Source organism: Microplitis mediator, chromosome 1 (genome assembly GCF_029852145.1).
Source record: "Microplitis mediator isolate UGA2020A chromosome 1, iyMicMedi2.1, whole genome shotgun sequence".
Classification (NCBI taxonomy): domain Eukaryota; kingdom Metazoa; phylum Arthropoda; class Insecta; order Hymenoptera; family Braconidae; genus Microplitis; species Microplitis mediator.
Genome location: NC_079969.1, coordinates 207649 through 222563, shown reverse-complemented (window position 1 = coordinate 222563; position 14915 = coordinate 207649). Strand labels below are relative to the sequence as shown.

General features: G+C 29.0%; 5 protein-coding genes across 8 annotated transcripts; 3 read left to right on the top strand and 2 right to left on the bottom strand.

Moving 5' to 3' along the window:
• The first annotated feature begins 115 nt into the window (after window positions 1-115).
• LOC130672651 (cyclin-A1) lies at window positions 116-3022 on the top strand. Of its 2 annotated transcripts, XM_057477347.1 has the most exons (5): window positions 116-264; window positions 506-712; window positions 1000-1548; window positions 1621-2049; window positions 2204-3021. In XM_057477347.1, exons 2-5 carry the CDS (start codon window positions 539-541, stop codon window positions 2528-2530), a joined length of 1479 nt encoding a protein of 492 aa, XP_057333330.1. In that variant the 5' UTR covers window positions 116-264; window positions 506-538; the 3' UTR covers window positions 2531-3021. The 2 variants fall into 2 exon arrangements, with proteins under 2 accessions (XP_057333330.1, XP_057333408.1); XM_057477425.1 differs by having other exon boundaries at window positions 163-712; window positions 2204-3022.
• An 828-nt stretch (window positions 3023-3850) lies between these two features.
• LOC130672779 (uncharacterized) lies at window positions 3851-4922 on the bottom strand. Its single transcript, XM_057477542.1, has 3 exons — window positions 4699-4922; window positions 4512-4627; window positions 3851-4443 (listed from the first exon to the last, which is right to left on the bottom strand). The coding sequence occupies exons 1-3, from the start codon at window positions 4865-4867 to the stop codon at window positions 4399-4401; spliced, it is 330 nt and encodes a 109-aa protein (XP_057333525.1). The 5' UTR covers window positions 4868-4922; the 3' UTR covers window positions 3851-4398.
• A 290-nt stretch (window positions 4923-5212) lies between these two features.
• LOC130664422 (coatomer subunit beta) lies at window positions 5213-8464 on the top strand. The gene is made up of 3 exons (XM_057464280.1): window positions 5213-5365; window positions 5462-8156; window positions 8234-8464. The coding sequence occupies exons 2-3, from the start codon at window positions 5502-5504 to the stop codon at window positions 8462-8464; spliced, it is 2886 nt and encodes a 961-aa protein (XP_057320263.1). The 5' UTR covers window positions 5213-5365; window positions 5462-5501.
• Window positions 8465-8746: 282 nt separating this feature from the next.
• On the bottom strand, window positions 8747-12747 carry LOC130664409 (transient-receptor-potential-like protein). 3 transcript variants are annotated; one of them, XM_057464251.1, is made up of 10 exons: window positions 12432-12747; window positions 12139-12361; window positions 11680-12067; window positions 11433-11621; window positions 11178-11368; window positions 10651-11114; window positions 10177-10572; window positions 9927-10114; window positions 9651-9841; window positions 8747-9591 (listed from the first exon to the last, which is right to left on the bottom strand). In XM_057464251.1, exons 1-10 carry the CDS (start codon window positions 12606-12608, stop codon window positions 8747-8749), a joined length of 3252 nt encoding a protein of 1083 aa, XP_057320234.1. In that variant the 5' UTR covers window positions 12609-12747. The 3 variants fall into 3 exon arrangements, with proteins under 3 accessions (XP_057320234.1, XP_057320243.1, XP_057320250.1); XM_057464260.1 differs by having other exon boundaries at window positions 8747-9582; XM_057464267.1 differs by having other exon boundaries at window positions 12139-12329; window positions 12432-12617.
• Window positions 12748-13330: 583 nt separating this feature from the next.
• Window positions 13331-14737, top strand: LOC130664427 (putative eggshell protein). The gene is made up of 4 exons (XM_057464293.1): window positions 13331-13467; window positions 13529-13611; window positions 13849-14226; window positions 14301-14737. The coding sequence occupies exons 1-4, from the start codon at window positions 13368-13370 to the stop codon at window positions 14466-14468; spliced, it is 729 nt and encodes a 242-aa protein (XP_057320276.1). The 5' UTR covers window positions 13331-13367; the 3' UTR covers window positions 14469-14737.
• The last annotated feature ends 178 nt before the right edge of the window (window positions 14738-14915 follow it).

Genomic DNA, 14915 nt, shown 5'->3' with positions numbered 1-14915 from the left:
TCATTTATCAACAGAATCAAAACTTTCAATTGGCAAATATTCAAAGGGAACGAGTGAACTGTAACGACAGCTGTTGTCCGTTTATTTAAATTTATCTTTAACGTCACAAGAGCAAGTGAGAGGGCGCTTCCGCTAAAGTGAGTCAACAAGAAAGAAGATAAAACCCGGCAGGCTGTTGTGATCCCTCGTTCCGGTCGGCTCGGCTGTCTTTCAGATTCTAGCCTCAACTCGGAAAAAAAAAAAAAAGAAACTTTTACAAAACACGTAAATATAAAACCGTTTAATTAAATAATATATCAAAAATATAAATAAACAATCATGCGATAATATATTTTTAATGTTTTATTATAAATTTAATTTAACTTAAATAACGTATTTAAAGTTATCGCAATTCGATAATCGATTTGTGTGGCGTCGTATAACCGTTGGAAAAAAACTTTTTTTTTTTTCCACAATTTTGTGAGCACGAGTTTTTAATTCACCGACGATTTTATTATTTTTTTAGATTTAATTATTATTAATATAAATAATTTAAAAAATGGCCACGATACGGATTTATGAAGATCAAGAAAATCGAATTACTGATACTAGACGTAATAAAGATAATAATTTAGTATTGAAGGATCATAATCAACAAGGACAACCGGGATTACAACAGCAAAAACGTGCGGTATTGGGCGTCCTTCATAACAACTGCCATAGGAATAAACCTGTAAGTATCCCGCCTTTTCTAGCCTAGAAATATCATTTTTTAAATTAACTAACATTATTTATTTACTCATGATAGTAAATAAAACCAGACAATATTTTATTTGTATCATTCATATTTAATATTAAGTATAAAAATACATACAAGCTCCGATTTATCTAAACTAAATCTATAAATTACAAGTATTTAATAATCAATACAATCACAGGATTTAATAAAAATTCCTTAAAATTTATTCTAATCCAGTAAGATAGTTGTTATTATATTAAATAAATACTTTTATTAATTAGGAAATTACAAAGGATGATAAATTTAGCAAAACAAAAGCTTATATACCACCACAATTGGAATTTAAAGTTTTTGATGACAAGCGTGACGCGCCATTCAAAGTATACGAAGAAAAAGTTGAAGAAAAACAACAACAACAACACCACCAGCAAAAAACATTATTATTACGTGATCATGAAACTCAAGTACAGGTAAAACGTATAACAGAAGTAACTTCATCATCAACAACAACATCAACATCAACAGTATCTATAAAAGATAATGAACGTCGTCCAGTATTGGAAGTTAATCCAGTCAGTATTGTACCAGCATATCGTCCAGTTTTACAGGAAATAATTGATCCTACTATTGAATTATGTAAACGCACCAACGATGATTATCATCCGGCAAGTCCGATGTCATTGGACAAATCAATAGCCTCATTGATGTCTATTGAGTCAGCTAAAAAAGAATTGAGAAATAAACGTGACAGTGCTAAGGCATTAAAAAATAATTTTTATGATGTTGATGAATATCGAGCTGATATTTACAATTATTTGCGTATCGCTGAGGTAATTAATCAATTTATTATTTTAATCTTTTTTTATGTATAAATTTTACTGTTTATTTTTATTTTTTTTTAGACACATCATCGACCAAAACCAGGTTACATGAAAAAACAACCAGACATAACGTACGCAATGCGTTCAATCCTCGTTGACTGGTTGGTTGAAGTTGCTGAAGAGTATCGTTTACAATCAGAAACTCTTTATTTAGCTGTATCATACATTGACAGATTTTTATCTTATATGTCGGTAGTACGTGCTAAATTACAATTAGTTGGTACTGCAGCAATGTTTATTGCTGCTAAATATGAAGAAATTTATCCACCAGATGTTGGTGAATTTGTTTACATTACTGATGACACGTATACTAAAAAACAAGTATTGAGAATGGAGCATTTAATTTTGAGGGTATTGTCTTTTGATTTAACGGTACCAACCCCATTAGCTTTTATACGTGATTTATGTATCAGTAATAATTTGTCTGATAAAATTTTATATCTTGCTATGGTAAGCATATTATTATTACTATTAAAAAATTATAATACCAAGAGTTTTTATAAAAAAACTTACTATCAAGCTGGCGTCAATTTAGAGCAGTAAATTGACGGCAACTTAACAATCAAATTTGCTATTAAAAAAAATTAAATTAAAATTGTTACAGTACTTATGTGAACTATCAATGTTGGAAGCAGATCCGTATTTACAATTTTTACCAAGTCATTTAGCATCATCGGCAGTTGCTGTCGCTCGTCATACATTACAAGAAGAAGCATGGCCACATGAATTAGAATTAGCAACAGGTTATAGTTTGAGTGATTTAAAAAAATGTATTAAATACTTAACAGAGACATTTAATAATGCCGGTAATATTCAACAACAAGCGATACAAGAAAAATATAAAAGCAGTAAATATGCTCATGTTGCACTATTATTACCACGTAGTACTGAGGTATTAGCTTACGATGATGATGATTCTGAAAGTGCTTGATTATTAATTATTAGTAGCTGAGTTATTTTTTAATAATTAATTGGTTAATTAATTAAACAGTTAAATTGATGTACTAACGAACCTCAATGTCTTTGGAGGGAATTAATATTATTATTTTTTTTTTTTTTAATTTATCCAAGACTGGTCAGCTACTCTATCAATTATCGGTATTTTTATTTCATTTTTTTTTTTATTCTATGGAAAAAAAAAAAAAAATACATAGTAAAAATTGTTTGTTAGTATTTTTAATAGTAATTGATGCATTTAATAAATGAGGTGAAAAAAAAATTTCGAGTTGATGATAAATTTTTAGTAAAGTAATTTCTCATTGATATTTAAATTACTATAAATATATACGTATTAATTTTAATTGTAAAAATAATTATTTTACTAATTCGTAAATCAAAACCATAAATAAGATGATTTTTTTTCTTTTCTATATTGATACGTATATTGGAGTGCTAAAAAAAAATAACATTTTTTGGTAACAGTTACAAAATAAAAAAATAAAAACGCCTGTAGTTTAGCCGTAATTTTAATATAAAAACATTTTTATGACTTTAAATTTCCCGGCAACTTATTAAATATATTTTGTAACTGTAATTAAAAGTATATGTTACTTTTTTAAAATCACTTTGTTGTATATTTTTTGATAATAACAATTATAAATAATTTAAAAATTTTGGGAAACTTGAAATTCAAATTTAAAAGGGAACAAATCTATTTTCTATTAAGAGAATGTGAAAAAATACTTAAAATTAATGTTTAATTAAAAGTAATAGTCATAGTATTATTTATAAAAACAAAATTATAATTATAATTTCCAATAATTACGTGCGATATTTTTTTTGTTGTTGAATCAGGCATAATTTTTTTTTTTTTTTTTTTTTTTGTGTGCCGATTATTGAGTAATTAATAAATTAAAAGACTTGAGCATTAAAACTATTGACGAGTTAACAGTAATATTTATTAAAATATTTTTTTTCTATTTATTTAATTTCTAAAAATTTTTCTTGTCATTTTTTTTTTTTTTTTAATAAATTTGCATGATTCGATGAATTGTAATTTTCGACTTTTAAAACTCGTCTATTTTTTATAAATTTACAGCCTTTTTTGTTTTTTTTTTTTTAATTAATAAAATAGAAATCAAATGCTTCTAGCGTTGTTATGTTATGAAATAGTCATTAAAAAAAAACTCAAGTGTGATGAAAAAATTTAAAAAAGAAAAAAAAAAATAATTGAAAGAACAAGAATAAATTTTTATTAATAAATATTTTTCGAATTTATATAAAAGAAAATTAACATTAACAACAGATTATTTCGTATTAATATTAATATTATATCAAAGTATAAATGATTTTCTTTTATATCAATTCCAATTAATATATTAATTAGTGATTATAGTAATAAATATAAATAGTATAGAATAATAATATTTAAACAAATAGATAATATTTTTTTGCCTTTTGATTTGTAACTTTTTTTCGGATAATAATAAGCACGTACAAAAAATTATTTGTTTTTACCCTTTTCTTTTAATTTATTACACATCAACAGCTAAAAGTTTTTCTCAGGACTTTTCGGGGTGTTTTCTACTAAAGGACATCAGAATGAACAAAAAACGTTTATATTATGCAGAGATATTCCCAACAGGAGTAAAGTTACGGGCTACTATTCATAGAAACCCATGAACAGAATTCTCCCTGATCTTTACTGGTTCTCTCTGAGAGAAGCAACTGTTTTTGTTATATCCCTAGAGATTTTATAGTCATCTAATTTAATGTTGGAATTTTTTTTTTGTATTTGATATTATAATTTAAAATGACATTTTTCTTTTTATTCTTATTTACATCTTAAATTACACTGATTCAATAATTCCTTGTTCTGCGGAATGGATTTCTGTTGCGTACCATCTGCAACACGTAATAAAAAGTATAAAAATCATATCTCACCAGAAAGTTTATTAAATTCCTCTACTTACCGGTTCCACTGTATACTCCTCTGTAGCATACAAACTACTAGTTTGTAAAACATTTCTTATTATGTCAATAATTGGCACAACTATTCCGGTCACGATTCCTCCAATTCGTCTTGAATCTTTTTAAATAATAATTGACAATTAAAATAAAGAAAACTCGTTTTAATTTTAACAACATATATATCTATACCTGATATTTGATCAGTACTTCGTTTACTCCTTTTATCCTCACACTTTTCCATCACAACACTTTTGCTACATTGATTTTGATAATTAAATTCAATTGGCAATGAATTTCCAATATATGTCTGTGACATTACTATTAATAGTATAAAAATGCATAATTTTAATTTCATCATTATTAACTTTTACTGCCAATTCACAATTGTAATAATATTTTAAATCGCGTTCCTTTTAATAATTTTCTGTATCCGGTATACGTGACACAATTAATGTTTAATAACAATTAATAAATATTTTAAGTAAACAACTTGAAATTAGTCAATAAAAGTAAATCACCTTAACCCACTTTTAAATTTATTATTGTGATTAATTAAAAATATTTTATTAAAATGCTGACTCAGTAATTAAAATTTTTTTTTTCAACAATAATAATTTTTACGTAATTTAAACTTGAAGTATTTGCGCGGGAAACAATTAAAAAAAATTTGAATTAGAGAGTGGCGCACTCTAGTTGGAATGAGTGACAGTGACTGAAGCAAGTGGATGTGGCTGACACGTAAGCTGCTGTGACTGTTTAATTATTTGTTAATTAAAATGTTTGTTATTAAAATAATTCGATAAAATAAATATTTAAATTATTTTATTAAATTATTAAATAAATTAAAATCTGATAGGTAAGAATTAGAATAATTAAATTAGTGAGTTAATAATTCGATGTCTAACCCCAATTGTCACTTTTAGAAAAATTAAATATTTTTTTTGTTTTGCAGAAAATTGCTGCTGGGTTTAAAAAATAATAAATTTAAAAAAATGAGTAGCGTTGTAGAGCAATCATGTTATACATTGATAAATATTCCAACGGAATCGGAGCCGATAAACGAGCTCTCGATGAAGATGGATCTAGAAAAAGGTGACCTACCGGTTAAGATAGAGGCACTAAAAAAGACAATTTATATGATTCTCAATGGAGAACGTGTTCCTGGATTATTAATGACGATAATAAGGTTTGTTTTGCCATTACAAGATCATACAATTAAAAAAATGCTTCTTATTTTTTGGGAAATTGTACCAAAGACATCACCAGATGGAAAGTTGCTTCAAGAAATGATTTTGGTATGTGATGCATACAGAAAAGATTTACAGCATCCAAATGAATTTGTTCGTGGATCAACATTGAGATTTTTGTGTAAATTGAAAGAACCAGAATTATTGGAGCCACTTATGCCAGCAATAATCGCTTGTTTGGAGCATCGTCACTCTTACGTTCGTCGTAATGCTGTATTAGCTATTTTTACAATTTATCGTAATTTTGAATTTTTAATTCCTGACGCGCCAGAACTTATTGCCAAGTATTTGGAAGGTGAACAAGACATGTCATGCCGTAGAAATGCATTTTTAATGCTACTTCATGCCGATCAAAGCCGTGCATTGGCATATCTAGCAGCTTGTCTTGATTTGGTACCAACATTTGGTGATATACTGCAATTGGTTATCGTCGAATTAATTTACAAAGTTTGTTTAGCAAATCCATCAGAGAGAGCACGATTTATACGTTGTATTTACAGTTTATTAAATTCACCAAGTGCAGCAGTACGTTATGAAGCTGCTGGTACTTTGGTTACACTGTCAAATGCTCCAACGGCAATAAAAGCTGCAGCTTCATGTTACATTGAGCTTGTTGTAAAAGAAAGTGACAATAATGTTAAATTAATTGTATTGGATCGTCTTATTGCCATGAAAGAAAGTCCATCTCATGAAAGAGTACTTCAAGAGCTTGTGATGGACATATTACGAGTTTTAGGTTCACCAGCACTTGAAGTACGAACTAAAACTCTTGCTTTGGCTATTGATTTAGTAACAACACGTATTATTGAAGAAATGGTACAATTATTAAAGAAAGAAGTTATAAGAACTGCTGGTGGTGAACATGAAGATGCTGGAAAATATCGTCAGTTACTTGTTAAAACTCTCCATACATGTTCTATTAAATTTCCTGATGTTGCTGGTACAGTTATTCCTGTTCTTGTTGACTTTTTAGCTGAAAATAATGAAGCTGCTGCAACAGATGTTCTTGATTTTATACGTGAAGCTATACAGAGATTTGATAATTTAAGGCCATTAATTATTGAAAAATTACTTCAAGTATTTCCAGATATTCGTGCGGTTCGTGTTCATCGGGGAGCTATGTGGATACTTGGTGAATACGCAACTTCAAAGGAAGATATTGAAAGTCTTATGAGTCGTATAAGAGTTGCTTTGGGTGAATTGCCGCTTGTTGAAGCTGAAAATAAACGTCAAACTGGTGAAAAACCTAGTGATGATAATAATACTCAAGGTCAATCACAACCAAGTCAATTGGTAACTTCAGATGGTACTTATGCAACACAAAGTGCATTTAGTTCAACTTCAACTGGTAAAAAAGAAGAAAAACGTCCGCCATTGGTTCAATATATGATGGAAGGTGATTTTTTTATTGGAGCATCTTTGGCATCAACTCTTGCTAAATTGTCATTACGTTATAAAGAACTTGAAAATAATTTACAAAAATCTAATCGTATGCAAGCTGAAGCAATGCTGATAATGTCAAGTTTACTTCAATTAGGACGTTCTGGTTTACCATCAAAACCAATAACTCACGATGACGCTGAAAGAATTTCCGTTTGTCTTAGAGCACTTGCTTGTCCTACCCCACTTACACAATCTGTTTTCACAGAGGGCTGTCGTGAAGCACTTGGACGTATGCTAACTGCTAAAGCTGAAGAAGACTCACAGACCCAAAAAGCTAAAGAAAAACCCAGTAATATTGTCCAAGTTGATGATGCAATACAATTTTTACAATTAAATCGTAACAGTGATTTGACTGGTGGACATGGTGATGTATTTGAACAAAGTCTCAGTGCAGCTGTTGCTGGACGACCTGGAACAACTGGAGATACACCAACTCCTACCAGTGCATTGAGTAAAGTAACCCAACTTACTGGTTTCTCAGATCCTGTTTATGCAGAAGCACTTGTTCATGTTAATCAATATGATATTGTACTTGATGTTTTGATTGTTAATCAAACAGAAGATACTTTACAAAATTGTACATTGGAATTAGCGACAATGGGTGATTTGAAATTAGTAGAAAGACCACAGCCAATTGTATTAGCGCCTCGTGACTTTGCAAGTATAAAGGCTAATGTTAAAGTTGCATCAACTGAAAATGGTATAATATTTGGTAACATTGTTTATGATGTGTCGGGTGCTGGCTCTGATCGAAGTGTTGTTGTTCTTAATGATATTCATATTGATATAATGGATTATATTGTACCAGCTACGTGCACAGATACTGAATTCCGTCAGATGTGGGCTGAATTTGAATGGGAAAATAAAGTTTCAGTTAATACCACGCTTGCTGATCTTCGTGAATATCTTGCGCATCTATTAAAGTCTACAAATATGCGTTGTCTTACTCCAGAAAAGGTAAAATTTTTTTTTTATAAATTTTATAAATTATTTTTATTATAACAAACAAATAATTGATTTTTTTTTTTTTTTAGGCATTATCGGGACAGTGCGGATTTATGGCTGCAAATATGTACGCAAAATCAATATTTGGAGAAGACGCGCTGGCTAATTTATCACTTGAAAAACCCCTATATAAACCAGATGCACCTGTTGTTGGGCATATTCGTATTCGTGCTAAAAGCCAAGGAATGGCGCTATCACTTGGTGATAAAATTAATTTTGCACAAAAAGTTATACAAACTAAAGTCATTCAAGCTGCTTAAAACATATATATTTTAATATCTTTGGCTTTTACTACTTTAATTTTTTAACTGAACAATAGAAATTAATTAGACTACTATTATTATTATTATTATTATTATTAATCAACATAATTAATAAAAAAAAAAAAAAATTACGTTGAGTATTAAATATACATATTATATATATATTTTTTTTCAATTGATTACATATGAATATCTGAGAGTGAATGAATTTTTTAAAAAATATACAACGTATGTAATTAATATGAAAATTTAATATTATCTTATAAATAAAAAATATAATTAAATCCAGTTGTTTTTTCTGGGAATATTTATTCGCGGTGATCGATCATTAGACTCATTATCCCTTTGTCTTGAACGATTCAACTCTGGTGTATTTGGTATAATTGTAACATCAGGAATTTTCCGCGGACTCACGGGTCTTGGTCGCGGTCTAACAATGTCTGTTGTCAAATGTGAACCTGAGGTATTATTAATATTTTTATTTGGTGAAGTAGTTGGTATAATTTTACCAGGTGACTTTTCAAATTTATTATTATTTAAATTTGATGGACTTGAAGGCGCAGGTTTACGTTTTATAATTTTTGGTGGTGATGAACGTCTATCAGTAAACTGACAATTATTTTTTTTAGTTTTCTCATTTTCATATCCGACAGTCGTCGGAAAAACATTTGTTTCTATCTCAACTTTTCTCTCTGTAGATTCTGGAGAGCAAGAACGAGGAGTCGTTGGTGTATTGGTTCCTTTTATTACGTGTAAAATATTAGCTGTCGGTTCTTCTGGAAGTTTTACAGGAGTAAGTTCTGGTAGTAGAGGTTTGTCGCACATTTTACGCGCTTCATCCATTGCTTTTTTTAAACTCTGCTGACTTTGTAATGATACTCTGTTATTAGATCGTCCAATTTGTGAACTTTTAACAGCAGATGATACTACTTGACCCCATTTACGGTCTGCAGATTTAAGTACTGCAAGTTTAGCAACACGTTTCCATCTTTCAATATTATCTTCACCTTCAGGTGGTTGTTCTAATTCACTACTAGAACAGTCGTCTAGATTCATTGGTCCAGAAACTGAAAAATCTTTCATCAATCTTCTTTCCCAAACTCTCATTTTTTTACCTAAAACAGCTAAATTTTTTAATTTAATTAAAATAAGTTTTTTTTTTTTTAAGTTTTAAATTAATTACTTTGTTCTTTCGCATTAGCTCCAGTAATATCCATTCCATTTCTACGAAGTACTTCTAAAAGTTCACAACGCCAACTCGAAATATCAGATTTAACTTCATGAATATCATCTTCAGTTACTGGAGACATTTCATGTTCATTATGAGCATTTACGACATAACGCCAAATTAATGCCTGCATAACTGCACAGTATCTACAACAACAACAACAACAACAACAGTAATTATTATTATTATTATTATTATTATTATTATTATGATAATAATAGTAATGAATACTTGTGTTCACGAGCTTTACGTCTTCCGCTACTACGATATTCATTTGATTTTTTTTGAAGCCCAATGAGTCTTAAAAAGAATTTAGGAGCTGGAAAAATATTAAATGGCGGAGGTAATGTCCCCGTATCATCAAAATAACTCATCCATAACTTAGTTCTTGCAAATTTCCATTCAACGTCCGAGTGTTTCTAATTATTTTAATTAATTAAAATTAGTTGTTGTTATTATTTATCTTAAATAAATGAATTACCTCAATAATGGCATAACTGTTGCTCATCATAGCAATAAGTAGATTAAGCAAAACAATAACATTGATAACCGAGTATGAGCCAAACATGAGTAATCCCCAGAATCGCGTATACGATTTAATTCCAGTTAAATCAAAGCTATCGATTCCCACACCTCCAAAACTTGCCCAGAAAAGACTTTGACAAGATTCAAATAAACTACTAAATCTTCTCCATCTTAAACAGGAATCACTTGTTGGATCCCAAGATGAATTATCCATTTCTGAATAACATTTTATTTTTTCTAATTCTGCAAAATACCACAGCAGCTGATTTAATCCACAGGCAAACGCAAACAATACTAAAGTATAAATGAAAAAAAATTTAACGATATCGATGACCATTCTTCCCAATGAAATCTAAATTTTTTTTAAAATAATACTCATTAAATTTTGATTATAAAAATCATCTTATTTTAAATATTTATTGATAATTACTTGCAGAGGCCCAAGATTTTGATTAATACTAAATAAATGAATTATTTTCAATGCACTAAAGACATTTGCTGCTGAAAAAAGTCCTTCTGCAATTAATTGAGGGTCAAAATCACTCCATCTTTCACGTGGGACATATGCCGCTGAAGAATCCTCATTTATTTCAGCTCTTTGCTGTACATAAGCAGCAATACGTAAAATACCAGTCGCTACATAAAGCGAATTACGGGTAAAATCAATAAAGTTCCACATATCTCTGAGATAAGCTTTCAAACCGTCGCAAAATACTTGACGTGTTTCCTCCCAAATAAATCCAAATACATAAATTACGACAATACATTCAAGATATGTTGGTACAGATCCACGCTGTTTTTGTAAATCTTGTTCCAATTGTTGTTTCATTGTTTCTGTACCAAATATCATTATCGCTTGAAACTCTGCTCGCAGCGATACCAGCATTAGAATCACTAGCACAATAAAAAATAAAACATATATATATATCTATAAAAATATAATATAATAATACTTACAAAGAAAAAATAAATACGAAGATGCGTGAATTAAAAATTTCATAAAAGGTCGACGTAAAAGTTGTCCATTCTTTGAATTTGGGGCAAAATAATAAATCATTGAGTAAAGAGGAAAAAGTATCGCTGTTTTTATTATTATTCCAAATCTTTTTAGTGCTGTCATTCTTCTGAATCCCGGTACACCTTCATACCTTATTAATAAATATGATTTTTAATTATTATTATTTTTAAATTATTATGGAAAATATTTATTACCAAATTGATGCTAAAAGCTGCTGAACATGCGAATGAGAAACAAATTTTTTTTGTTTATACTGAATAGCAGCTTCAAGACGAGCTAATGGTTTTATTGGATAATGATTGACATCTGCCTCAGGATCATGATTTAAAATAGTATTTAATTCAGAGGTAGTTCTTGATTGTTGTAATAAATCAACAGCAAATCTATCAATAAATAAATATATTATTTTTAAGTTATTAATAATAAAAATAAGATATTAACTTTTCAACTTGTCTTCGTAGTTTAATGTATTCAAAACTACTCTCGGGTTCAGATATCGCCAGCTGTCTTAATTCCCAACTGAGTTGAAACGCGGTCATTATTGGATCAGGTGAACTCAAAGCAATAAGACTTGGACTTGCTAGTGCTTTATATTCAGATATTCTTGATGATGATAATCGCAAAGGATCACCGGTTGATGAACGAAGACAATCATCACAGCCACAACGAATATCGTGAGGCATCGGCAAAGTTGCACCGCGATCAAGTAAAAGTTTAAGTATCTCGTAATTATTTCTTTGGGCCGCAACTACCAGAGGTGTCATTTCAGGTGGATACCGAGCTGTTGCAGGATCAATCATTTGCCAACTGTGTGTTATTTCTTTAGGTGCTAAAATAATAAATTTAATAAGCAAAATAAATAAATTAAAAAATAAATAAAATTTTAAATTCTGCTTATACGATTATCGCTATTGAGTTCTTGAGTTCTGACAAGTTCTTCATGCTCCAATAGTAATTCGACGGCTTCAACAAACTCCTGATCAATAGCATACAGCAATGAATCACGTGTTTCAACTCCCATTACCACCAAAAGCTCCAACATTTCAAGATTTTCAGATTCAATTGCCAAAGTCAATGCACCCCGGCCAAGACTATCAACGCAATTGATGTCAATCAATTTTTTCTACCAAATAATTAATTTTTTTATAAATAAAAACAAAACTAATTAATATAATTATTAAAAAAATAATTACATTTTGAATTTTATGGGCAAGCTGTAGCATCCGACGTACATTAGCGAGATCTCCTCTTTCTACCGCAAGTAAATATTTTTTCTCATCAATATTCAACGATCTAGGTAAATGTAAACTATACTTTAGATCATTATCCAGTGAAGGTGCCTCGATTTCCGATACCTTTTTTTCACTCATTATTTAAATATATATTTTTATAAATTAACACTTTAACAATAAATAAAATAGTAGACACTGACAGTAATGCACATTGAAACTACAGTAGAGCATATGTAATACCTGGGTCAGGTCACAGTTGAATATGATCCAACAAAACAAATGTATACTACATTTATACACTAACATTATTTATAGGATCATAGTAATTTAATTATTGAGATTAACCCAGACCCTGTTTATTTTAAAAACATAAAAGTTTTTTTTTTCTTCTGTCAAGTATTTCTACCACACACATTTAATATAAATTAACTTAGACAATATCTTGTTAGTATTTTTCAAATAATAAATTTTTAAGACAAAATTCTGTATGTCAAACTATTTAACTGATAAATATATAAAAAAAAAACGATATATTTTTAATGAAAGGATCAAAATGTTTATCCTTCAGCTCACTTGTTTGATACACTCATCGTTTCTCGTTTATAGATTATGTCCATTCTCTATACTCTTAATTCCTAAGAGATAGGATTTTGCTGGCAATTAATTAATATTTAAAAAAACAAAATGAAAAGTTTGAGAAAGTATTTAATAATTTTATTCTATGGACATCTTTTATTAGACATAATAAATATAATTTCACCGGTTTCTTTTAATCCAGAGAAAACATTTAAAAAAATCACTCGAAACTAATTGTTGATTGTATATAAATCGCGGATATATTTAGATTTCATTCAGAGTAATAAAGATTTTAATCTAGTTGATAATTATTATTAAGTAATGAGTAAACAAATATATTTATTATTTATAATTTTTATAATTTTTAAAAATATTTTTGCTGAAAAAAATGATGATTTAGCTGTTGCTTCGACAAATGATGGTAATTTACATTTTTCTTTATTAATAATTATATTATTTAATTTGATTTCTCATAATAATAGATGGTGGTAAAAATGCAGAAAAAGAAGCTGGTGGACATGCAGCATCGGAATATCATAAAACTGATGGAAAAAAAGGAGACGAGGTATAACATATATTATAACTTATTAAAATTATCCAGTGATATATGACACGATCGTAAAATAAAAATAATTTTATTTTTACCCTTGAATTGGACATCAATTGTATGATAAATACTCAGGTGTCTAAAAAGTGACAGTATATACAAAATGTATGCTATTGATCTTTTAGAGTTTAAAAAAATGCATGACATTGTATTAAAAAAAATAAGATTATATATATAATTTAATATTTTTAACAGAGCTATGAAAAGAAACACGAGTTAGATAAAGGTGAGGAAGGACATCACGATCATGAGGATCATAATAAAAGTTATGAGGAGTCAAATGGTGTCGAGAAAAAGCACAAAGACGAAGCTGGACATTATGACGAGTATCTGGAGGGTGAGAAACGTGAAAAGTTTGCCGAGTTCGATGAAGAGGGTAAACACCAAAAGGGACACAGCACTAAGGGTCAACACAATGTTTACAAGAAAGATGAGTATGAGAAAAAACATGATTTCTATGATGAATTTCATGATGAAGACGGACATGAACAGCAAGGTGGATTCAAACACTCACACGAAAATAAAAAAGGTGGATTTGATAAAAAAGGTCATCGTGATTATGCTCATCAAAAGGTATAAGCTCTACTTATTATATATATTATATAAAAAAGTTACTTGTTGATTGTAATTGTTTTTATTTTCTCAAGGGTCATCATGGCAAAAAACATGATCACCATAAAGCCAAACATCATCATAATAAAAAAAATCATAAATCTGGTGAGGGTAATGATCATCATCATAAATCTCATTACAAACATGGAAAAAGAGCTGGAAAAGCACGAAAGAAACAATGGTCACGTTCTGGCAAAGCTTGATTGTTCTCAATATTTATCCATTAATTCATAAATTTAAATTATTATCAATAACAATAATCACAATGATGTGCAATCGATTGAGACTTTTATATTTACTAGTTGACTTGTTTTTATTTCAATTAATTGTGAAAAGTGAAAACCTAGCGTTAAATTGGTCACACTTGATGACACACCATGTTCTACATTTACTTTTAGTTTTATTGTATTTTATAAATTTATCGACCACCTAAAACATTATTTATTACATATTTAATTATGAGCTTCAGTATCTTGTTCAATAACAAAATCTTCGGTATTAAAAATATATTGATCAATAAAAAAAAAAAAAAAAAAAGGAGAAAACAGTTTTTGTTTTATTATAAAGTTACTTAATATTATATTACTCATAATCAAGTGTCCTTGATAAAAATAAATTACCTAATAATCGATGTTATTCGGGGGTCAAAA

Coding starts and splice junctions, on each gene's coding strand:
- LOC130672651 (XM_057477425.1), top strand. CDS start 539: ATGGCCACGATACGGATTTATGAAGATCAAGAAAATCGAATTACTGAT. Junction 713..999: donor ACTGCCATAGGAATAAACCT/GTAAGTATCCCG, acceptor TTTATTAATTAG/GAAATTACAAAGGATGATAA. Junction 2,050..2,203: donor AAATTTTATATCTTGCTATG/GTAAGCATATTA, acceptor AAATTGTTACAG/TACTTATGTGAACTATCAAT.
- LOC130672779 (XM_057477542.1), bottom strand. CDS start 4,867: ATGATGAAATTAAAATTATGCATTTTTATACTATTAATAGTAATGTCA. Junction 4,628..4,698: donor AAGTACTGATCAAATATCAG/GTATAGATATAT, acceptor TTATTTAAAAAG/ATTCAAGACGAATTGGAGGA. Junction 4,444..4,511: donor AGGAGTATACAGTGGAACCG/GTAAGTAGAGGA, acceptor TACGTGTTGCAG/ATGGTACGCAACAGAAATCC.
- LOC130664422 (XM_057464280.1), top strand. CDS start 5,502: ATGAGTAGCGTTGTAGAGCAATCATGTTATACATTGATAAATATTCCA. Junction 8,157..8,233: donor GTTGTCTTACTCCAGAAAAG/GTAAAATTTTTT, acceptor TTTTTTTTTTAG/GCATTATCGGGACAGTGCGG.
- LOC130664409 (XM_057464251.1), bottom strand. CDS start 12,608: ATGAGTGAAAAAAAGGTATCGGAAATCGAGGCACCTTCACTGGATAAT. Junction 12,362..12,431: donor TTGCCCATAAAATTCAAAAT/GTAATTATTTTT, acceptor ATTATTTGGTAG/AAAAAATTGATTGACATCAA. Junction 10,573..10,650: donor AAAATCTTGGGCCTCTGCAA/GTAATTATCAAT, acceptor AAAAAAATTTAG/ATTTCATTGGGAAGAATGGT.
- LOC130664427 (XM_057464293.1), top strand. CDS start 13,368: ATGAGTAAACAAATATATTTATTATTTATAATTTTTATAATTTTTAAA. Junction 13,468..13,528: donor TGTTGCTTCGACAAATGATG/GTAATTTACATT, acceptor TCATAATAATAG/ATGGTGGTAAAAATGCAGAA. Junction 13,612..13,848: donor ATGGAAAAAAAGGAGACGAG/GTATAACATATA, acceptor TATTTTTAACAG/AGCTATGAAAAGAAACACGA.